This window comes from Pagrus pagrus (assembly GCF_965226575.1).
Source record: "Pagrus pagrus genome assembly, chromosome: 8".
NCBI lineage: Eukaryota > Metazoa > Chordata > Actinopteri > Spariformes > Sparidae > Pagrus > Pagrus pagrus.
The window spans coordinates 21534339-21555056 of record NC_140192.1 but is presented as its reverse complement, the minus strand read 5'-3'; the positions used below and the strand labels follow the sequence as shown (position 1 = coordinate 21555056).

Genomic DNA, 20718 nt, shown 5'->3' with positions numbered 1-20718 from the left:
ACTAACCCTACAGCATCTGTCGTGCTTCTGCAACACCAATTTATGCCTTTTTCTGCTAATTTACGCGACACATTCATGCCCTCCTCACCAGTGCTGGTTCGTGGAGTCGTCTACATAGATTAAAATATCCTGCAGTTTCTATGCTGGAGCTATATGTGTGCTTTATTGATCTAAGCCAATCCACAGACCCCTATGTGTACCCCGCCCCCCAAACAGCTCCACATCTGGCTGATGCATCCGCTTCCCTCCCACTCACATCGCTGTCAGCATTGAACTGCCTACGTCACAACCCCGTCCTCCGCAGTGACGTCACTCGATGCTCAAGGGACTGATGCCATTTGATGCTTTGCTGCTCTAAAAGAAGTTTGGTGGAAGTGGCCTACACACTAAATGCGCAAATATCCCCATGCTGTAATATGAAATGTCTCTCCCTTGGTTTTCTGGATCTACTAGCAGCAATACAAGGTGTTGTATTGATATGTCTAGTGAACGGGTCGCTGCTTTCTTAAATATAACAGAATCTAGTAATAATAAACCCAATAAGTTGCCCAGTTCATGAGTTAATTGGGCTATTGTCTGTCAATAAATCAGTTGTCTTTGGCAGCATTCATACATGAGACAACTCGAAAAGCTTTAAAATGACTGCATTATGCAACCTTTTGAATACTTGTCATAATTGGACATGTTGTTCTTTCTTATCTGATTCTTTTTTATTCCTCAGACTCTTTTATATGGGTCTCTGTTAGCAGAACAATAACTATTTTAAATGATTTACTGTCAGTCCTTGCATTTTCTCACTAATTCTGTTTAATCACTGATCCACAAAAGTGGACCACTGAAGGGAAAGCTACTCAAAAAGTGAAAGCATGCATGTTATGTTTACAAGATATTTGGATCAGTTTCAGGTGAATTTGAACAAGTCAGGAGAATAACAGGAGAGACAGACTGACTGTACTAAAGATGTCATCTAAAGATACATCGTGAAGCTGCTCCACAGACAATGGATAATGGACCACATGACAGCTGCCATGGTGAAATCTTTGGTAAGGTGGCTTATCTGATTCACAGCTCAAGCCTTCAAGCCACTAAATTCAAATTAAACACATTTGGATATACAGTATCTCAAACTAAATGTTAAAGAGCAGTCACAGAGTCACAGATATCATGACTTCAAGTCTTGGTGGCTTTTTCAACCTTCACTGTCCAGTGTAGTTGATACTGTGTAAAGTGAAGCCTACCCATTTGGGTGGATTTCGCCTTTAACGAGCAAGGCTACGTCCCCTTTAAATTGAGTTGCATTACGTCATGGCATCAATGCGGAAGTATGTACTCAGGAAACTAGCACCTTGTGTTTACAAGTGACATGCAATTTGGTAAGTGTAGAGTTCTGTTTTGAATGAACCTTTGTAACAGCTAGCGACACATTTGCATAGACGAACTTTTCACAGGAATCTACATAGAAACCGATTTAATTTTGTCACAATATCGTTACTAATATTTAAATGAACAAGTTAGCCAGCTAGCTCCGCGCTAGCACCAACGAGATCTGAGCTAACGCTAGTTAGCCAGGTTTGTTGCCAAATTAACGATAAGTTTCGGTTTCCTCAGTAACTTTTCGTGGCATCACAACTAGGTTACTGTTGTGTGATGAGCTCGGCAATTGATAGTCTTTGATTTGTTGACATTTCTATGGTTGTTGTTTTTTTATTTCAGTAAGTCAGCGGAGTTAATGCTGGAGCTCTGTGAGGAACCACAACATGTACCCCCGCAGCGCTGCACCGAGGGGCTGGTCACCCTACAGTGACGGCCTGTACCCGCCATCCCCTGCGCCCCTGTACTACGATTACAACCACCAACGCGTGGCTGGTGTCAACAGGTGAGGCAGGAGAGATCAACTGCAATGTTGTGCTGCTAGACATCAGCAACATCAGTGAAATAATAGTAAACTTACTTGATGTGCGCTTTCATGGTCTGTAATGCTATATGTGCATGTCTGTTTTGCAGCTTCTGTGTTCCTGGACTAGACAGATTGCCTGCATATGAATGGAAGCCCACACCATCTCCATCTCCAGTCCTTCCTCCTCGCACACCAACTATGACCAATGGGCGCAAGTATGTAATTTTACCATTTATTCATGACTGAATAATGTCTGTGGCATTCTTCTTTATCTTAAAGCTCACCTCTGTTTAATGTTCCTGTGACATATCGTGGGAGATTTTGAATGGACATGCATGAACCTGCTCAACATTCTGAGTTAATAATGTAATGTATAAACAGTTCCTTGTATTTATATCCAGCGTCACTAGTAATCATCTGTTAGAGAGCACTGTGACCTTTTGAACTTCTAGAAAACCTTGGAGTGCCTCCATCTCTGAATATTTGCTTGTACCAGACTGGAATGTGTTGCCAAAAGAGAGGACAGGGTATCTTGGAAACACCTTAAGCACTCTGTTTATGACATTGGTCTGTTTACTCTTTAAAGTATAACTAGGCTTGCTATTACAAGATCATTAAGCTAACTCGGTTTGTCACCACTCTTGTGCAGGGTCTGTTTCCCAGTTCAAGTATAGTGGGAGACATTTGTAGATATAAAGGACTGTTTAATTTGTGCCCATAGGTGGCTTTAAAGGGCCTCACTGTCCTTCACGCTTTTCATACTAATGTGAGCAGACTGTCTAGAGGTAACTAGAAGATATCTTTTCACGTGTTTCCTTATGGTTATGTGTCTTTCAGGAGGCAGAATGATGAATACAGCCCCCATGTTGTGAAGCGCCAGCGTCTAGACTCCTCTCCTCACCCAATAATTCAGGCCCCTCGCCCTCATCATTCTGACCATGTGGTGGCGGGATCATCAAGATCAAGTTTTGATCGCTCTTATCCCAGCTCACGCTCCAACCCCCACCCTCAGGTACCTGCTGTCCCAGAAAGCTCAAGCAGCCTGCAGACCTACGCTAAGGACAAGGTACTGTATATTCAGATGTCTGTAAACTGTAGCTGATATACATCAAGTCTGACTGTGTGCATACAGATGTGCTTTGTTTAATCAGTGTGCATGTGTTTGTGCCCTCAGTTGAGTGGTCAGATGGTGGACCTGTTTGAGGCGTGCCAGCAGCAATCTTCTGATTTGGCCCGGAAGGAGATGTGCCGAACTCAGCTGCAGCAAGACATACAGCGTGTCTATGCAGGTATGCATGAAAGGGTTTGTACAAAAATGTGAATAGCTTAATTTTATCCACTGTGTTTTCAAGGTTAGGAATATGCCTACATTTGAATACACTCCTTAAAAATGTTTGATTTTGAATAATAATTGTGAGAACAAAACTGTATTAATATTTGAAATGAAACAATCCTGTCATCATGTTTGTTTGTGTACTGGCATTGAAATTAGCATTAATTAATGATGATCTAAACATACTGTCAGTGTTAATATGATCGGCTGGTGACAACATACATTAATTGTTGTGGGTATAAAGGAATTCTGTAAACTTTATTATTCACTTTGTAATGTGATGACAAAGTTATTGTGAGTGTAGAAAGTTTTGGTTTTGGTTCCTTGAAAGTGCTTGAAATGTATTCCTAAAAAGAGGTACCAACCCTGATATGAAATACACAGTCACACTCTGCTTTGACTTTCTGCCGTGATTTTTATTCACAAAGTGTTTTTTTGTTTTTGTTTTTGCAGTGGGACGACTATACTTGACTGGATCTTCTATGAATGGGTTGGGCTGTCGGAGCAGTGATGCAGATCTATGTCTGGTCCTCAAGGGAAATGTGAGTATCTCTGACTCTGCACCGTGAATGTCATCCAAAATGTTTGTGTGTGTGTATAATCACACACTCCATTTGAATGTTGTTGTGTTTCAGAAAAGACAGGATCCTATTCATGTACTCTCTGTCCTCCAAAGGCTGTTCAAAACACTGTGTGAGTAATAATAAAACTAATTTTTGAATATCACATCATTTAGAATAATTTATTGTCCTCCTAGTTGGGAAAACTCTAACATAATAATGTCTAACTTCTACTTCTTACTTAGCTTTGCTGTGTATAACCAACAAGTTTTACCCAACAGTTTTTTTTAAGTTCTCCACAGACTTCACTAGGTGGAGCTATTTACTCAGAGGAAAAAGAGTTTCAGCTTTACAGAAACGAAACTAAAACTACCATAAATCTCATGATGTTTGTTTTGATTCATAGCATACATAGAGAGGACTCAGCTGATCAGAGCCAAAGTGCCGATCCTCAGGTTCAGAGAGAAAGGCAGGTAGGAGCAAAACAGTCGTTGAAGCCTGTTTTTACAACCTCATCAAAGTCAGAAAGAAGTGTTAATATAACTGTTTTCCTATTGCTATCCTCTTCAGTGATTTGGAGTTTGATCTGAATGTCAACAACACAGTGGGCATTAGAAACACATTCCTCCTGAGGAGTTATGCCTATGGTGGGTGAGATGGTCTCAATACATTGATCTCTATGGCAGCATCTTTTTACAGTTCCTCTGTGTAATTGTAATTAGTGCAACCTCAACTAGTGCATTTGTTTCTTGAAAGGAATACGAAACCATTTCGACCTGTTGTGTTTGTGTGGCCTCTCTCAGCTGATCTCAGGATAATACCCATGATCCTTGTTGTCAAGAAGTGGGCACGGCACAACCAAATTAATGACGCTAGCAAAGGAACGTTAAGCAGCTACACGTTGGTGCTGATGGTGCTGCACTACCTCCAGAGTGAGTTCAGTGAAGTACACAGACCAAAAATAATTCTCATTAGTATGTATGACTTCTTGTGAATCTCATCTTGAATGTTTGGTTTCTTTTTCAGCTCTTAAGGAACCGGTCCTTCCCTCCCTACAGAGGGACTACCCAGTAAGTGTCTCCATTGTTTCTTGCAACAGTTAGCTGTTTGTTTTTACCTTCTCATTCAGGTTAATCACAAGAGGTGCATGTCCAGTTTCAAGTCTTCCTTTCCAAGTCCTTTTGTCATCTGCCTTAATTTTCAGGAGTGTTTTAATCCATCAGTGGACATTGACATGGTGCCAGAAGGACCCAAACACATCCCCTCCTACTTCTCAAGAAACCAGTCCTCTCTGGGAGAGCTGCTTCTGGGCTTTCTCAAATACTATGCCACTTACTTCAGGTATCTCCCAACAACATCACATTACTGAGTCTAGTGTTTCAGATGCACCCATGCTTCTTTTGCCTGCTCATTTTCTTGCTCCCATTCCTCATCCCCTGCTCCTCTGGCCAACTTCTTCTCCCTCTCCAGTCCCCTGTCTCACCTCTCCTCCCTCTACCCTGCATCCTCTTCTCTGGTTTCATGTTTCTGGGTGAGGGATAGGAACAGGTGGGACCTTTGGCCTTACACAGCACCAACATGAAATACCATTATCCCTGTGTTTGCAGTATGTGGGTTACCTTGCCACGGCACAGTCATGAGGTTGAACTAAAACATTTTTAGTGCAAAAGTTGTTTACATTCTTTTCCTCTTCTAGCTCCAAGACTTCAGAGGTTGAAACACGGACAAGAGTGTGAAATGTATAATGTTGACTCTCAAGTCTTAGATGCATTTTAATTGTCCAATAAGAATGAGTTTGCAAAACTGTTGTTGCTTCTCACATTATCAACTGACACTGTTGTATCTTTGGTAAAAAATAAGAATGTTTCATGTTCACATTAGCTTTCCCAAGCAAGTTTTAATTTATACTGCACTGAATTTAAATTAAACCAACTGATGCCTGGAAGGTACATAATCTGAAAAAACATCACCTTTGTTTGTTGACAGGAAAGGTTGCATATATTGTAGATGATTAGCCACGGGTTTCGTCCTTGAGGACCTTTGTCATTGTGTGTATTTTTAGTCCAATTAGCACCAAATGACTACATTACTTACATAACTTTTTTTTTTTTTCTGTGTCTTGCAGGTGGGATAATCGGGTGATCTCTATTCGAGAGGCCAGAGCTTTGCCCAAAAGCAATTCTCAAGAATGGAGAAACAAATTCATTTGTGTGGAAGGTAAACATTTTAGTGGACATGCCACCGCAACCCCCCATTTACAACCAGAGTATCAATGTAAGAAATGTCAGCAGTGACAGCAGTTCCTTGTGTTTCAGAGCCATTTGAAAGGAATAACGTGGCGAGGGCAGTCCACGAGAAGATCAAGTTTGAGGCCATTAAAGCTCAGTTTGTTGAGGTACATGCCAGTCCTGATAACTGTGCTCCCTTCATATTTTCTTTCTTCCTCCAAGTTGCTGTGGGCCAACCATGAGTTATTCATAATCCCCCTGCTTCTCATCTCTCTGTGTCTGTGCAGTCAAGTCGGATACTACAACAAAGGAAGGACCTGAACTCCATCCTCCCAGTCAGAGCCATCATTAATAAGGAGTCATCCAGGAGATGAGGGATTCCTCTAATTAGACGAGCTGACGGGAGTCTTCTACCTCAAGACAGGCCTGTCCCCAGAAACAAAGAGAGACCTTTGGGATGTGCTGAGAGAGGAGTCCTGCTGCCTCTGCAACTCACAGCAAGGGCGACACTTGGACTCTGAATGCTCTGGCTGACTCGGCCACATACTGGACTGTATGTCCTGTGGCAGAATGCTGAACTCACTTTCAAATGCTTTGCAGACCTTGCCAATCTTTTGTAATTATTGTAACCGCTGTCAAAAAACAATATTTGTGTGGTTACATGAGAGGGCTCTGAAATTATAACCCAGTCACTTAAACTGGTGACGGAGGGATGCTGCGTTGAAGCATAATAACGGACGGTGTTTTTTTAGATTATTATTGCTGCTACACAACCCTCTATCGCAATGCACATATAGTTCCTTGAAAGAAGTTTATCTGTACTTGACAACATATGAAAAGACAAAATGATACCTGCAGCCTGCTGATATCTGAAACTAGCTTAAATTGAAGCAACTGTATTTATGTTTGACTGGTCTCAACCAAGTTTTTCTCCTTGAATCTCTGTTTTCGTTATATCCGTATTGCTAGAGCCATACTGCACAAAGTCAGTTTTGAAGATGCCAATAATTTGTTTCTGCCACATATATGTACAGTATCAACAGTATATTGTCTTGAGCACATCTGGACCAACTTGTAACATAAAAGCCTTTTTTCTATTTTTGTAGGTCAATAGTGAAGCTTTGTGGAATTAAACAACATAGATTTATTTTCTACAGTTGCGTTAAAGGCCCTCTCCTTTTTCATCATCAACATCTTTACATTTATGAGCTCCTCTGAAAACTGAGTTTGTTAAGTGAAGTTTAAGTTGGCGTCATAATTTAAGTGAATCTGAGGTTATCACTTGAGGGCTGGATATTTCCACTTGTTTGTCATTATTCCTGATGTGTATTTTTCCAAGACTGGTGTCAGGCCCATACTGTTTTTCATTTTAGTTCAGTGTATTCACTTAATACATAAGTTATTTGAAGAAATTACAATTGAGTGTGACTGGGTTTTTTTTTGTTTTTTTTCTCTTTCTGTTACATTTTTCCTCACATCTTTTTGTACATTTTGTACATTACTGACTTTTAAACATTTATTTAAAAAAATTTAATCTCTGAAGATATATGATTGTTTACTTTATATTTTTGAGCTCTGTGTGAAGCCCACTGAATTCTTAGCTATGCTAATAGAAGTGCCAAAATCCTATTAAATTGTACACTGACTTCAGCTGGCGTTCATGTTCAGGTGTGTTGATTATTTGACAAAGTGAGGTTTGATGGCATTCTTAATTTTGTGCTTTGAGGTAATTTCTTGTGCAAAATGCTGTCCATTCTGGTGTATGGGATGTAAACAGGACTCAACAATAAACACTTGCTAATCCATCACACAATATTATGTTTGATCACCTTGCAGTTGAAAATCAAAGTTGGAGATTTTATCCACAGGAACTGATCTTATTTGGCACAGATATTGACCATAAGCACAAATACTACCCCATAGATCTGGTCCCATCCACCTAGTCTACGACATTTTGAACTAAGGTGTCATTTTGTTTCTTGCAGTTAACAACCGTCATCTGGAGCTCTCATGTCATTGAGTACGTTATAAGTTCTTGTGATTCATAGGACTTAATGATTACAAAGATTAAGTTGACTCCTGGATATCTGCATCAAGTATTCTCTGCAGACCTCTGGCAGCACCTGTGTTGATTGTTTTTTCTTCTGTGGTTTGATACCTTATTACACCTAGTTTTATGACTTCTGCATAGTGCCAGTACTGCTATGGGGTAGTTACCTTACAAGATGTGCGTGTGTGTGGCTCTGTTTAGCATTGCCACAAGCAGCGGGGGGCGACCGGGGGGTACGGTTTCAGCACATGGCCTATATTTAACTCAGCAAAGGGAATTTTGATCTTAAAGTCACACCGGCTCATTCAGCTGTTAGCCACTGGCACAGATGAGGATAATGATGAGTTTTCCCAAATCTATTAGAATCTTGATACGTTCACAATGTGTTTTAAAGTTTGTTGTTGGTGTGCTTAAGCCAAGAGTCAGTGTGACTTACCCTCTCTCACCGCTTTGCCCCTCTCTTTCTCCACTCCCCTCTTTTCATTCCCCACTCAGTCTATTTCTGTCCCCCGCTGAGTCAGATGGACATCTCCCAACTTAGAATGACACGAACAGGCAGACCAACTCTTCGAAATCACAGTGGCTGAAAACATCAAGAGGACTTTAAAATAAACAAAAAGAAATAACAGGGGAAGCAGAGAAAAGAGAGGGGAGATATTACCAAGATGGAAGAGTGTGAGAGTCTGGACTCGGAGATGACAGATCTTCAGGAGTTTCAGTGTGAGGCTTCAGAAACCATCAGCCAGGACGATGAAGACGAGTTGGAGGAACTGCAAAACAGGTGCTTTACACACTGGACCTTACAAGCCGAATAACCTACATTTTTCTCACTTTGTACTTGGTGTCTTTTCTGCTGGAAGATCTTACAATTAAATATATTGAGTGGAGGAAACCACCTATTTCTGGGCTTCTTAGCTCAGATTAATTTAGCTTTAAAGACAGAAAAGAGGTTGTGTCTCAAATCTGTCTGGAGAGTGTGACTTTGTGTTTCCAAGTGACACAAAGAAGCGCCGCATTACTTTCATTGTATATATTAAATGATCATCTGCTCTTCAATCATACAAGGATTTGCCAGTGTGGGAGTGTAGGAAGCACTCTTCTGATATTTGAAATAATTCACCATCCCATATATTACATGTCATTTTTCATGTTCCATACTGGGTGCTCTAGCTACCCATGCCATGTCATAAATAGTAGAGGACATTGATATGTTGAATGTATCCGGGAAGGCTAGGCATCTCTTCTCTAAGATTACATGAATGACGCTTTGGGGCGTCACGTTGCTGTAACCCTGCATTAGCCCAGCTGTATTCATAGGGACAGATCAGGAGAATATCATCATTATTTTTTCAACTCATCACTCACATTGGCAGCTTGGCACCAGACGCCCCTCTAATGCTGGAGATCTACACCCCTCAAGTTATCATCTTGAGAATAGATCAGTGGGTGTTATCGTGTTTTCATCTTAGATTTGCTATTTTGCCCGAGGTGCAAAACGTGAGTGTGGTTTCAATGCTGGCACATCCAGCTCAGATATGTTTTGATTTGATTAATTGGTTTGTTTTCTGCTTGCATTTCCACAATCTGTGCCAAAGGGATCTCCTCTTGCAGTCAGTGTTTAATCATTCCCTTCACAGCCTGCTCACCTTCTTCTAACTCTGTCCATTCCTCTCTTCTCCAGTCTGCGAGAGGTTGTGCAGGACCCATCTGTGAAGCCTAAACTTCAGTGCCTGATGGTGGATCCAGCATTCTCCATGGTAACTGTTCAGAGCGAGGACAGTGGTATTGTTTGGGAGACGGCCTCTAGCCGCTGCTCTACCCCTTGGGCCTCTGAGACCAGTTCCATCTCTGAAGCCTACAGCATGGAGGGACCTGGAGCCGCAGGAAAGATCACCATCGTCTTTGATGAGGAGAAAATAGTCAGAAGGAGGACGAGGTCTGGAGGAAGGAGCAGCAGGCTGGGCGACAGGTTTAGCCGACCTGGTAGTTCAAGATCGGCTTCAGCTCTGGGAGTGGAGAGACCTGAGATGGCAGAGGTTTCTCTTCCCAACGTCAAACAGGAGACAACTGAAACAGAGCCGGTCTTAGAGGATATCAAAAACAAAGATCAGCAGCTGTTTAGTTTGATTTCAGAAGGTTATGAGATTCTCAACATCAGAGTCCCCTCCAAACTTCCGACTGTGGATGAGGAGGAGAGCACAGACCTGCAGGACAATTTGGCTTATTTGGACCAAACTCCAAAGATCAAGTCCCGAAACCACCAAGACTGGATAAGTCAACAGAATCGTGTTCTGCCAGAGGAAGGGGAAATACTGGATAACCAAGAGGTATTAAATGGTTTATTTGATTTATTTGACTGGTTTTAATAATGAATTATTTTATATCATTATCTAGCTTTGGTTTCATTTGCTATTCATTTGCCATTCAAGAGATTTTTATGTATTCATTTGTCTAGTAAAATGCTGTTTTAAATACTGAATTATCCTCTCTAGATTGACTTACTGTTTGTGATCATTCCTCAGGTTTCTGAGCAGGATGCTACTCAGCTGTCAGCTGACATTGAGCTCAGAAGCACACCCACTCAGAAAGAGACCACCAGCGACATAGACTACTTTGAGAAGTTTACCCTGGTTGATGTGGTTGTTCCTGGGGAACAAGCTCCAGAGCGTCAGGAGGAGACAGAACAGCCTGCAGCAAAGCCCCAAGTAGAGGAGCAAAAGCCTGCTACGGAGACAGCCAAAGACAGCCCCTCTGTATCAGAGGACTCCTTTGTCTTTGTTACAGATGTGGAGATAGCTGGAGAACACCTGGATGAGGTCTTCTACGGCGAAGGAGCTCCTGCTGATGCAATGCAGCAGAGAGAGGATGATGAGGTGGACGAGAGAGCAAGGATGAGAACCAGACGAGAGAGCCAGAGATCCGGGAAGGAGAGTGGTTCGGTGTTGTTTGGGAGTGAAGAGACCATCCTTACGCCCATTTTTATCTCCCCTGGACCCCCTAAGATCATTGATCCCATCTTGCTGGAGGAGCCCACCGCCATGTCCTTCATGTACTCAGACCTTTATGAGGATGCTATTGGTGAGAGGAGGAAGAGCGATGAGGAATACTCTGAGGCAGAGAGTGTGGCATCTGAGAGGTCTTATAAGAGACGTTTGTCAGACTCAGAGGAGGCGGATGGGTACCTGGAGAAGTTTACCTTGAAGGATGAAATTCCCACAGTGGCGGTTCAACCAGAGCCAGTGGAGGATAGGATGGAGGGAAAAATGATGTGGTCACAGACTAAGTTTGACAGGACAGGATGTCTAACAAGAGTGGTCAAAGAAGAAGACGAAGACAAGACAAAGACAGAGGAACCACAGGCACAGGAGGTCAGTGTTGGAGATAGGACTGAAGATTTAAAACCAGCGCCATTTGAAGAGAAAAAAGAACTAGTGACAGAAACAGAGAAGAAGGAAACACAACTCTCTGTGGAGACTGAAGAGTTGACTGTCAGAGAAGCCTCAGAAGTTTCAATTCAGGAGTCTAAAGAGAGAGAGGATCAGATGCAGGATCAGGAAGTGAAACATGAGGTACAAAGAGAGCAGACTGAGCCTCCTGAGAGCAGCACTGATGAACCGCCTCCTGAAACTGAACAGACGGACGATAAAGAACAGAAAACAGAGGAGAGTGAGGAGCATCAGATAGATGTGCCAGCAGAATCACCTATCATTATTGAAACTGAGCAGCTATGTCAGACACAAGAAGTGGTAGAAAAAACAGAGATTATAAATTCTACAGAGGAGACAGCTGTGATAGCACCTGTAAGCAAAGAGGGGCCTCAGATCATCACTACATCTGAAATACCACCAGAAACTACTGAGAAGAGTTTGCCCGAGGAGGCAGCCACTGACACTAAGATGGTGGCTGCTGATGAGAAAGTAGTAACTGAGATCACAGCAGATGCCTCAGCTGAAGTGAAAGAGCCCGAGACTGCAGTAAAGCAACTGCTCACCTCTGCTGAAATTGAGACATCATCTGAAATGTCAAAAGAAGCAGCAGAAGTTGTTCCTGAAGATGTTGCACCTGTTGAGGTCATCACTGACTGCGATGCTGCAGTACACGCAGTAGTGGAGGTAATTGAAAAGGCAGTGGATGAAAAAGAGATCCAAACTCAAGTTCAGATTAATCTTCAGGAGGTAGCAAGTGTTGAAACAACGTATGTTCAAACAGCAGCTCCTGGAGGAAAAGAAGAAGCCCTCGCAGAGGTTGAGAGCCAAGTGGCAGAATTTCTTGCTGAGGCTGATCAGGTGTCGGAGGCTAAAACTGAGATTTCGAGTGAGGTAACAGAACCTGTGATGCCAGAAGTAGAACAACATGAAATTCTTCAGCAGAGTCAACAAGAGGATTCAGTAACTGATAGTGAACCAACCAAAACAAAGCTGATACCTGAAGCCAAAGGTCAATCACCCACAGAGGACACTGGCGCTGCTCTTCAGGAGGCAGGGAATGTAGATGATGAGTTAATCCTTCTTGTACCCAAAGGACAAGCTGTAGAGATGGACATAGAGATCAGTAAGGGGTTGGAGAAGACAACAAGTGAAACAGTAGCTCTCTCTGAGCCAGAGTGTATCCTAGCACCTGAAACCACCTCAATATGCCCAGAGACTCCTCAGCCACCAAATGAAGAAACAATGATGGAGCCTCCGATAGAAGTAAAACCAGAAGTTGTTCTACAGGAAGAAACACTACCTATAAATGATTTAGACAATAGGTACTCTCCGCCTGCACCTGTGGAGGAGGAGCAGAAAGTGGAGTTGGACTTTGAAAAATCTGAGGGTATCTTTTCCCCTCTGAGGAGCTTTACTCCCCGTGAGGATTTGTCCACGCTACACAGAACGGATATGCAGTCAGAGGCAGCCGATATAGAACAAAAGGCAGAAATGCATGAGGTGGAAGAAGCCCCAGATACCACTATTGTTAAAGAGGATCTAACTCCAGAGATTGAAGTTCACAGAGAGGATGTAGGGCAAATGATGGGGAAAGATGAAGCAGTTGCAGAGGCTCCAGAGATGACTGTTGAGGAGTTTGATTATGAGGTGATATCTGAACAGGATGCAAAACAGATTCCGAAACCTGAAACACAAATAGATGCAGAGGAACTGAAGCACGAGTCTTGTCGGGAGGAGGAAGAGAGGATGGAGATGGAGGAGGAGAAAGTCTTTGATGTGTCCCCAGAAGAAGAGCCCATTGAGGCTGACTATGAAATCATTGATGCAGAGGAGGAGGGTCAGGCCCGACTGGCTGCTGAGCTGGAGGGGATGGACTGGTTCTGTCTCACCTGCACATGTCTGCTGTCAGAGGACGACTGTGCGTCTGGAGAGCATCACAGCCACGAGGTGACTGCTGTGGACAAAGTGTATGAGGAAATCAAGGTAATGTACTGTGTGAATACGAACATGTTTTTATGTTTACATTAACATTTGCTTAGACTTTGTGATGAGGGGTGTCAGAGCTGTTTCATAGCTCACCTAATTTAATTGTTTACCTTGCCTAGTACAGTAGCTTAACTGAAAAACTAAATTATGAAGAATGTACAACCCTTAACTTTCTTTATTGTTTTGCTTCAGTTGCTGTTAAATAAGTAAATATGCAGCAGTCACTATTTCAAATTAACAGTGATTTGCAAATGAATACTGTACAAAATTAGAGCTTAGTTAACATTGACAGAATTAGGAAAATGATGACTAAATATGGCACATTGGATATATATTGTAGGGTGTAGCAGAATGTTGAAAGCAGATTTAAAGGATTACCTCAATATTTTGGGAAATACTCAAAATGATTATTAATTCATAATCAGCAATGATTATGAATTAATAATTAACAGTTATTTGCTGTCTTTCTTGGGGCAAATATGCATATTTCCCCAAAATGATAAATTATTCATTTTCAGATCAAAAGTGTTTTTCTTTTTGTTCTGTCTGTGGCCTCAGAGACTTCACAGTGTCTCCTGATCATTTTAGCAGGCTGCTGCTGAAGCGACACAGCATGCTGTAATCAAATAGCAGCTCATCATCATACACTTTACCAGCATTATTACAACACACAGTTATGACCATCATACACTTTCCTGGCATTAGTGTGGGTCATCATATCATAAACTGGTCTTAAATTAGTCAGCTATAGCTTTTCCATTCATGCTCTCCGGCTGCGGTCGAGCACATTGAATTGATGTGATGTAGTGCTCTGTTTTGATCGGTGGAAAGGTCCACTGTGACATCATCAAGTGGAGGCTGATATGTGATCTGTTCACACACACACACTGTTCTCCCTCGCTGTCCCTGTGGGTCAGCACAGGGACAGCCATCTGCTTTTTAAAGTCTATATTAATGTTATAGCACCTTCTAGCAATCCAAAAGAAAATCTTCTTGTTTTCTTCCACCATCTGGTGAGTTTTAACCTGCAGGTTCATAGGAAAACTTACTTTCTTGAAATAACTGGAGAAAGCTCCTCACTCTGCTACCAGACACTTATTTCAGCAGGAGATACAATATCAAGTTTTTCTTTGTTTTCTGTAATTTGTGAGGAAATCTTCAACATGAGAAATGACTTATTTTTGCCATGTTTTAGATAAACAATCATAGTAAAGTATCTGGCATCTAAATCAAAGGAAAGCTGGAACAAATGGAGAGTGATCAAATGTCTTTTTCCAAATGATATTTGAACCAGGTTTTGTGCATGTGTGAATTATATTTATGTGAAACACTGACAGCTGGACTATAATAAGACGAAGATCAAAGCTATAATGCAGGTCTGAGTTCAGCACTAAGATGTGCAGTCTATTCAGATACTCCAAGAAGAGGAAAATCGATCCTGACAAGTTGACCAAAACAACTTAGCAAAACTGTCTCCAGTCCAACTCTGTTAGCCAGAATGTGCACTGCACCCCTACACCTCTTCAGACATGGATATGTGCAAGCATGCTCACACATTCTTCCTAACACACAAATCACACATGCACACGCACACGCACACACACTCTGACTCTTAGAGAGGCGGTCAGCCTCAGAAGGAGCAGGGAGCGATAGCATGACCTAGTTAAACATGAGTTGTCGGTGTTTGGGTGTTGACAGGGGATTGCCACAGTTCCTCCTCCTGGAATATCCTCCCTGATGATTCCCTTTAAAACTGCACAAGGCAACATTTTAACCTGGACATTAACCTGTCTTATCAGTCTAAATAATATATTAACAACAAAGAGCATCCTTCTTCACGTAACACATTTCAGACATCTCCAGCGGTGAAATTTTTAATATCTAGCGAGTAATGAGTTGTATCATTAGTCAGTGAAAAAAGAGTTGGAACGTTTTTATTCACTGATGTAAATAAATGTACTGTCTAAATGTTTTTGTACCAATAAAAAAGAGGAGGGAGAAGGGATGGTGCTTGAAAAAATAATTTAACCCATGAATGCAACAGTGCAGAAAACATGCTGCATTGTTTTTGATGACTAAAATTGCACTTTTATTGTTCCAACAGTTAAACCATGAAAACATGGTCATATACAGAGGCTCTTCTTAGCTATCTCATCCAAACAACAGAATCCAGTCTCTATCCAGCTTTTAAGAACTTCCCTCTGATTTCATTGTAAGCGATGGGGGACAAAATCGACAGTCCTCATTCTGTGTCAAAAAGCTTGAAACTTATGTGAGGCTGCGGCAGTCTGACTAACTCAAATCAAATGGGTATCTTCCAAACTTTTCAGTATGATACCCCCTCTTTGTTCACTGTCCCCTTTGCCACAAAACAAAATGAGAGAATTTTGTACCTTCTCCACTCTGCTAACAGAGAGCAACAATCAAGCAAGTTAATTTAGAAATGGAGTCCTCGATCTTTCAAACCAAGCTGTGTCTTGTTGTCCGAGTTTATATCTCATTAAATGTAATGAGATATTTAACCTACATGTGGTTTTTTTTTTGTATCAGGAGAAGCTGAGTGACTGGATCTCAGAGCTGCAGGGGAGGTCAGAGAACATCGAGGACCTGGTGTCTGAGCTTGAACTGGCCTACAACTCTGTAGAGGTAAACCAAGCTGTGTGATTCACATCTAACACTCGATAGGACTGTACTTCTTTTTAAAGACGAAGATGTATTAACTTGACTTCTAAACAATTTGTGATGTCACAAATAATGCTCGTAGGTCCACCTCTTAAAATCAGATTTTTAATTAGCACAGACAAAATGTATACTTTCAGCAATTAATCTAAAAAAACAAAAAATAATAGCCTTCTAGTATCAGACTCTGCACTAACATCAAATTTACAGCTAAAGCATTCAACTGTAGGGACAAGAGGAGAAACAGAGGGGGGCTTTATTATTTGCCCGATAACGCTGTCATTTAATTTGATAAAACACACCAAAATATAATAAATAATAAATAATAATAAAAAATAAAAAAATGTTGTGTGTATAACATCCTTGTTTTCCGTCCCTTCTCCTCTCGACCAGGACCAGTGTGTGGAGACCGAGGCAGCCATGCAGGTGCAGAATGAAGAGATGATGGCTCTGGTGATGGAACAGTACAACAACATGTCTGTCAGCATGGAAGAGGAGAAGAAGGCCAAACTGGAGCAGCTTTATGACCAGATTGTCTCCTTCCAGGAGAGCATTGACTCAGCCAAGGCCACCCTGGAGACCACGGCCAGAGAGGCTGAGACTGACGCACGGGTGAGTTCTGAGGCTCTTGAAGCTTATTGGTCAGTAGTATCATATTTGACCAATGCTCACGGTTTGTATCAAATCTCTGATAAATCCCTCTTCAATCTGTTCTCCCACTAGTCACCTGAGGACATTCTTGAAAGGTAATGTGCCTTCAGTGAATGGAGTCTGAGCTAGTGTGGTTTATACTAACATTTTACCAGGTAGTGATAACAATAAAGTTTGCTGCTTGACCTGCAGAACTATATCCAAAGTAGCATGCCACTATCCTGATTATGCAACTGTATGGGTAGCTCTTCCATTTCAAACTCAGCATATTAAAATGAAATGTGGTTGTGGCCAAAGAATAAATGCTGTGGTTATGTGGTCAGGCTCAGTGCAGCTCTGGACACAGCCATGTCCCTGGAGCTGGGTCCCAAGGGACTGCTGGTGTTCGAGGACTATGCCAAGGGAAACACCTCCAGCTCTCACCTCGCACAGCGCAAGGGGATCCCAGGTAAGTCTGATATAAACATATCTTTTATACAAGAAGTCTCATTTTGAGTGCACGTATGCAGCAGTTATGAATCATATATGTCTCCTCATCTGTGTCTCAGTGCCTCAGAGGCCTACGCTGCAGCCTCAGGAGCCAGGCTCAGCCACCAGTGCCAGTGTCACAGTTTACTGGAAAGTCAACCCTGGGGATATCATAGACTGCTTCCAGGTCTACTGCATGGAGGATCCACAAGGAGGTAAAGACTTTCAGGATGGTGTTTAAACTGGAAAATGGTGGCCAAAGTTCAAGGGTTTTAGTCACCTTGCACTTAAGATAAATCAATGTACCGTCTTGAAATAAGTGAAAGTTAGTGGACAATTTAAATTAAAAATTCAACAGTTGCTCAGAAGAGATCATTTTCTCAAGGAATGCCCACATATACAAACAAAGTTCATGTGTTGTGGCTGCTGTTGTCCACAGCTGTGTCAGAGGAGTACCGTGTCACAGTGAAGGAGAGTTACTGTGTCCTGGAGGAGCTGGAGCCTGACAAGACCTACAAGGTGTGGGTGATGGCTGTCAACTACACCGGCTGCTCTCTGCCCAGCGAGAGACTTGACTTCAGAACTGGTTAGTCCACAAACTGGAGCTAAAGTCACAACAGTCAACAACTTTGTCTGATAAAACCTGCAAGCATCATTGTAATTTCTTATTGGTATTGTGAAGGCAGATTGAATGGATTGGTTTGAATAGTCACTGTTCAACGGTAATTTCTGTTAAAGTGCAGTATGTACATTTTTGGGGGTCCAGAAAGAATTTTTTTTAATTTATTGATCGCTTGTTGTCTTTCTGGCAGCTCCATCAGTACCAGTGATTGATACAGAGCGCTGTACTGTCATGTGGGATTCAGCCAAGTTGCGGTGGAGCTCCGCAAAACAGACTCCAGAACAGAGTTACACCTTGGAGTACTGCCGCCAGTACGAGCTGGAGGGAGAGGGGCTGAGGTGGGTGTTAAACAGATAGACAAGGTAGACAAAAAAGTCATTTAACTTCGTAATTTATGACACTGACCATATAATGAAGCCAGTCAGTTTGGTTTAAGACAAACTAAAAATAACCTGTACATGCCCCTGACATTAAAATGTGTAGATATAGTCACTGTTCCTGCCCTAAACTGTCTGGTCAAAAATCTACAGTATAATATTTTATACACTGACACACCATGATTTATTCCTCGTAGGTCCATCTCAGGCATCCAAAGCTGTGAACACAAGGTTGTCCTGCAGCCCAATGAGAATTACCTGTTTTACATCAAAGCTGTGAATGAGGCTGGAGCCAGCGAACAGAGCGAGGCTGCTCTTATTTCCACCAAAGGTAACAAAACACACACTTAAACTCTCTTTCAACTTCTATGTTTGTGTAACATACATTTTAATTTTCTTTTCTCTGGCCTGTAACTGTTTTCAGGCACAAGGTTCCACCTGCTGAAATCCTCAGCTCACCCTGCTCTGGAGCTTTCAGAGGACCAGACCACCCTGCACTACTCTCAGGACGCACCTGAAAACACACCGACTGAAGACAGACAGTGAGTTCAGTCAGCTCCTCTCCACTCTTTGGAGTCCTTTTAATGAATATGTGTAAATCGGAGTTTGTGTGATTTCTAGGTGTCCATCCATCCTGGGTGAGTTGCTGCTGGCACAAGGACATTACTACTGGGAGACCATTGTGTCAAGATGCACAGCTTACAGGCTTGGAGTGGCATACAGCACAGCCAACAGAAAGAGCCCACTGGGGGAGAACAGCCTGTCGTGGTGTTTGCAGTGTATTCCTACACCATCAGGGTATGCATAAAGCATTACCAACTAATTTACTTTACTTCCCTTAATCATTTTGGTCTAAAGTCTTTGCTCACCTTGTCTGTCCAGCTGCAGGTATCAGTTACTCCACAAGGATGTTCAATCCAGTGTGTTTGTGATTGAGATGCCTGAGCGAGTGGGTACTCTACTGGATTACAAGCTCGGTCATCTATCTTTCTACAATGCCCAAAGTGGTCAGTTATTGGGCACGTTCTGCCACCGCTTCACCCAGCCGTGCCACCCTGCTCTGGCACTGGACATGCCGGGCAGCCTGGAGGTCAGCATGGTGCTGGAGGTGCCGGAGTTTACCAAAGACAGCTAGCTCTGCTATCTGCCTCACAAACTGTTTACAGTTCATGTTGGACAAAAATCGATTTGAATGATAAAATGACCATTATTGCGTTACTGAGAAAATATATAAAAGGACATAAAATACAACATGAGTAAAAGCAGACACACACTGTCCCCATTCTTCTACAGAGGCCTCGATGATAGATTTGTGTCTTTTTAGTGAGATCAAACTTCATCAGTGTCGTCTTTCATTGCAAAGCAATTCTTCTCTGATTGCACAGGAATTCCACTCAGCAGTTATTTCTTTTGGTAACATAAATTAAATTGTAAATATCTAAAACTGAGGCAGTGGAAAAGAATGATGATAGTGTGAAATACAACTGGGTTGAAGTTTAGTGCCTTGATTTTATTTCACAGGTGAGTGTTTTCTTATTTTGTCTCATCAAGGGAGGAGGGAAATGTTGTGGATTTTAAATTTGAAATGGAATGGAAATATACTGTAGCACTTTTGAACTGTGTTTCATATTGTGAATTTGTGTAAATAACTTTTTAAACAGATGTGATCACTTCTATATTTTGTTATGTGCGACACACGGTGAGTGAAGATGCGTCGTTTTCCTTTTCCTGTCCTGTAAACTGATTTTCACATCTGAGCTGAATGAACATGTTTATTTTTCTATTTGCACAAATGGACTGATAGTTTGTTTTGACTCAGCTCATTAGCTTTCTTTCTAACATACATTCACCACTAGAGGGCATCAGTACTCCATTAGCTGCAATATTGGCTCAAATTCTCTGTCCCATAATACAGATGAACTGATTGTTTTTACAGGAAATCACCTAAGCTGAGATCCCTTTCTCTTTACTACTCTACAGCAGCAGTGCAGTGTCAAATAAAAAGCATCCTGAACTGTAACTATTCAGTTAGTCTTGACAAACCAAAAAAAAAACCACAAAACCCACTATAATAACATAATAGATAAACATAAATCAGTTCAAGTTTTCTGTTGTTTTTGTTTACCTTTAACCATATTGTCATGTATTTGTCATTGCCACTTAACACTTACTGCAATGTAATATAATGTATAGTATTATCAACCTAAAAATGTGTATAAACTTTGATACACAAATAAAATGTGGGCAAAAATGTGAGTGCTACCAATCTTAAAAACTTCTGCAAAATCCATCATGCACATAGACGTCCAGATTGCTTTTTATGAGTTGCTACTGTATATTTGGGAGCCAGACACCTCACTGACAAAGCTACATGGTTCTCCAGAGGACATGTCATTTCACAATGATTACATTACTATTTTTCCAGGCACACATAGCTTT

General features: G+C 41.8%; 2 protein-coding genes across 4 annotated transcripts; both read left to right on the top strand.

Annotated features, from left to right (window-relative positions):
- Positions 1-1324: 1324 nt before the first annotated feature.
- Positions 1325-7668, top strand: tent2 (terminal nucleotidyltransferase 2). The gene is made up of 15 exons (XM_084359121.1): positions 1325-1373; positions 1714-1876; positions 2005-2112; positions 2735-2963; positions 3072-3186; positions 3684-3772; positions 3866-3923; positions 4197-4263; positions 4361-4437; positions 4594-4722; positions 4817-4860; positions 4995-5131; positions 5916-6007; positions 6106-6185; positions 6306-7668. Exons 2-15 carry the CDS (start codon positions 1758-1760, stop codon positions 6390-6392), a joined length of 1431 nt encoding a protein of 476 aa, XP_084215247.1. The 5' UTR covers positions 1325-1373; positions 1714-1757; the 3' UTR covers positions 6393-7668.
- A 926-nt stretch (positions 7669-8594) lies between these two features.
- On the top strand, positions 8595-20062 carry cmya5 (cardiomyopathy associated 5). Of its 3 annotated transcripts, none has more exons than XM_084360364.1 (14): positions 8595-8849; positions 9750-10395; positions 10591-13479; positions 16033-16128; positions 16555-16773; positions 16885-16907; positions 17136-17260; positions 17361-17495; positions 17720-17866; positions 18093-18240; positions 18477-18610; positions 18704-18821; positions 18901-19077; positions 19168-20062. In XM_084360364.1, exons 1-14 carry the CDS (start codon positions 8734-8736, stop codon positions 19412-19414), a joined length of 5220 nt encoding a protein of 1739 aa, XP_084216490.1. In that variant the 5' UTR covers positions 8595-8733; the 3' UTR covers positions 19415-20062. The 3 variants fall into 3 exon arrangements, with proteins under 3 accessions (XP_084216490.1, XP_084216489.1, XP_084216491.1); XM_084360363.1 differs by having other exon boundaries at positions 19162-20062; XM_084360365.1 differs by lacking the exon at positions 8595-8849 and adding an exon at positions 9424-9565 and having other exon boundaries at positions 19162-20062.
- The last annotated feature ends 656 nt before the right edge of the window (positions 20063-20718 follow it).

Excerpts from the sequence above, each read along its gene's own strand:
- tent2 (XM_084359121.1), top strand. The coding sequence starts at position 1,758 with ATGTACCCCCGCAGCGCTGCACCGAGGGGCTGGTCACCCTACAGTGAC. Across the intron at positions 3,187-3,683 it reads CATACAGCGTGTCTATGCAG|TGGGACGACTATACTTGACT; the intron begins GTATGCATGAAA and ends TTGTTTTTGCAG. Across the intron at positions 4,264-4,360 it reads AGGTTCAGAGAGAAAGGCAG|TGATTTGGAGTTTGATCTGA; the intron begins GTAGGAGCAAAA and ends TATCCTCTTCAG.
- cmya5 (XM_084360363.1), top strand. The coding sequence starts at position 8,734 with ATGGAAGAGTGTGAGAGTCTGGACTCGGAGATGACAGATCTTCAGGAG. Across the intron at positions 13,480-16,032 it reads AAGTGTATGAGGAAATCAAG|GAGAAGCTGAGTGACTGGAT; the intron begins GTAATGTACTGT and ends TTTTTGTATCAG. Across the intron at positions 17,496-17,719 it reads CATGGAGGATCCACAAGGAG|CTGTGTCAGAGGAGTACCGT; the intron begins GTAAAGACTTTC and ends TGTTGTCCACAG.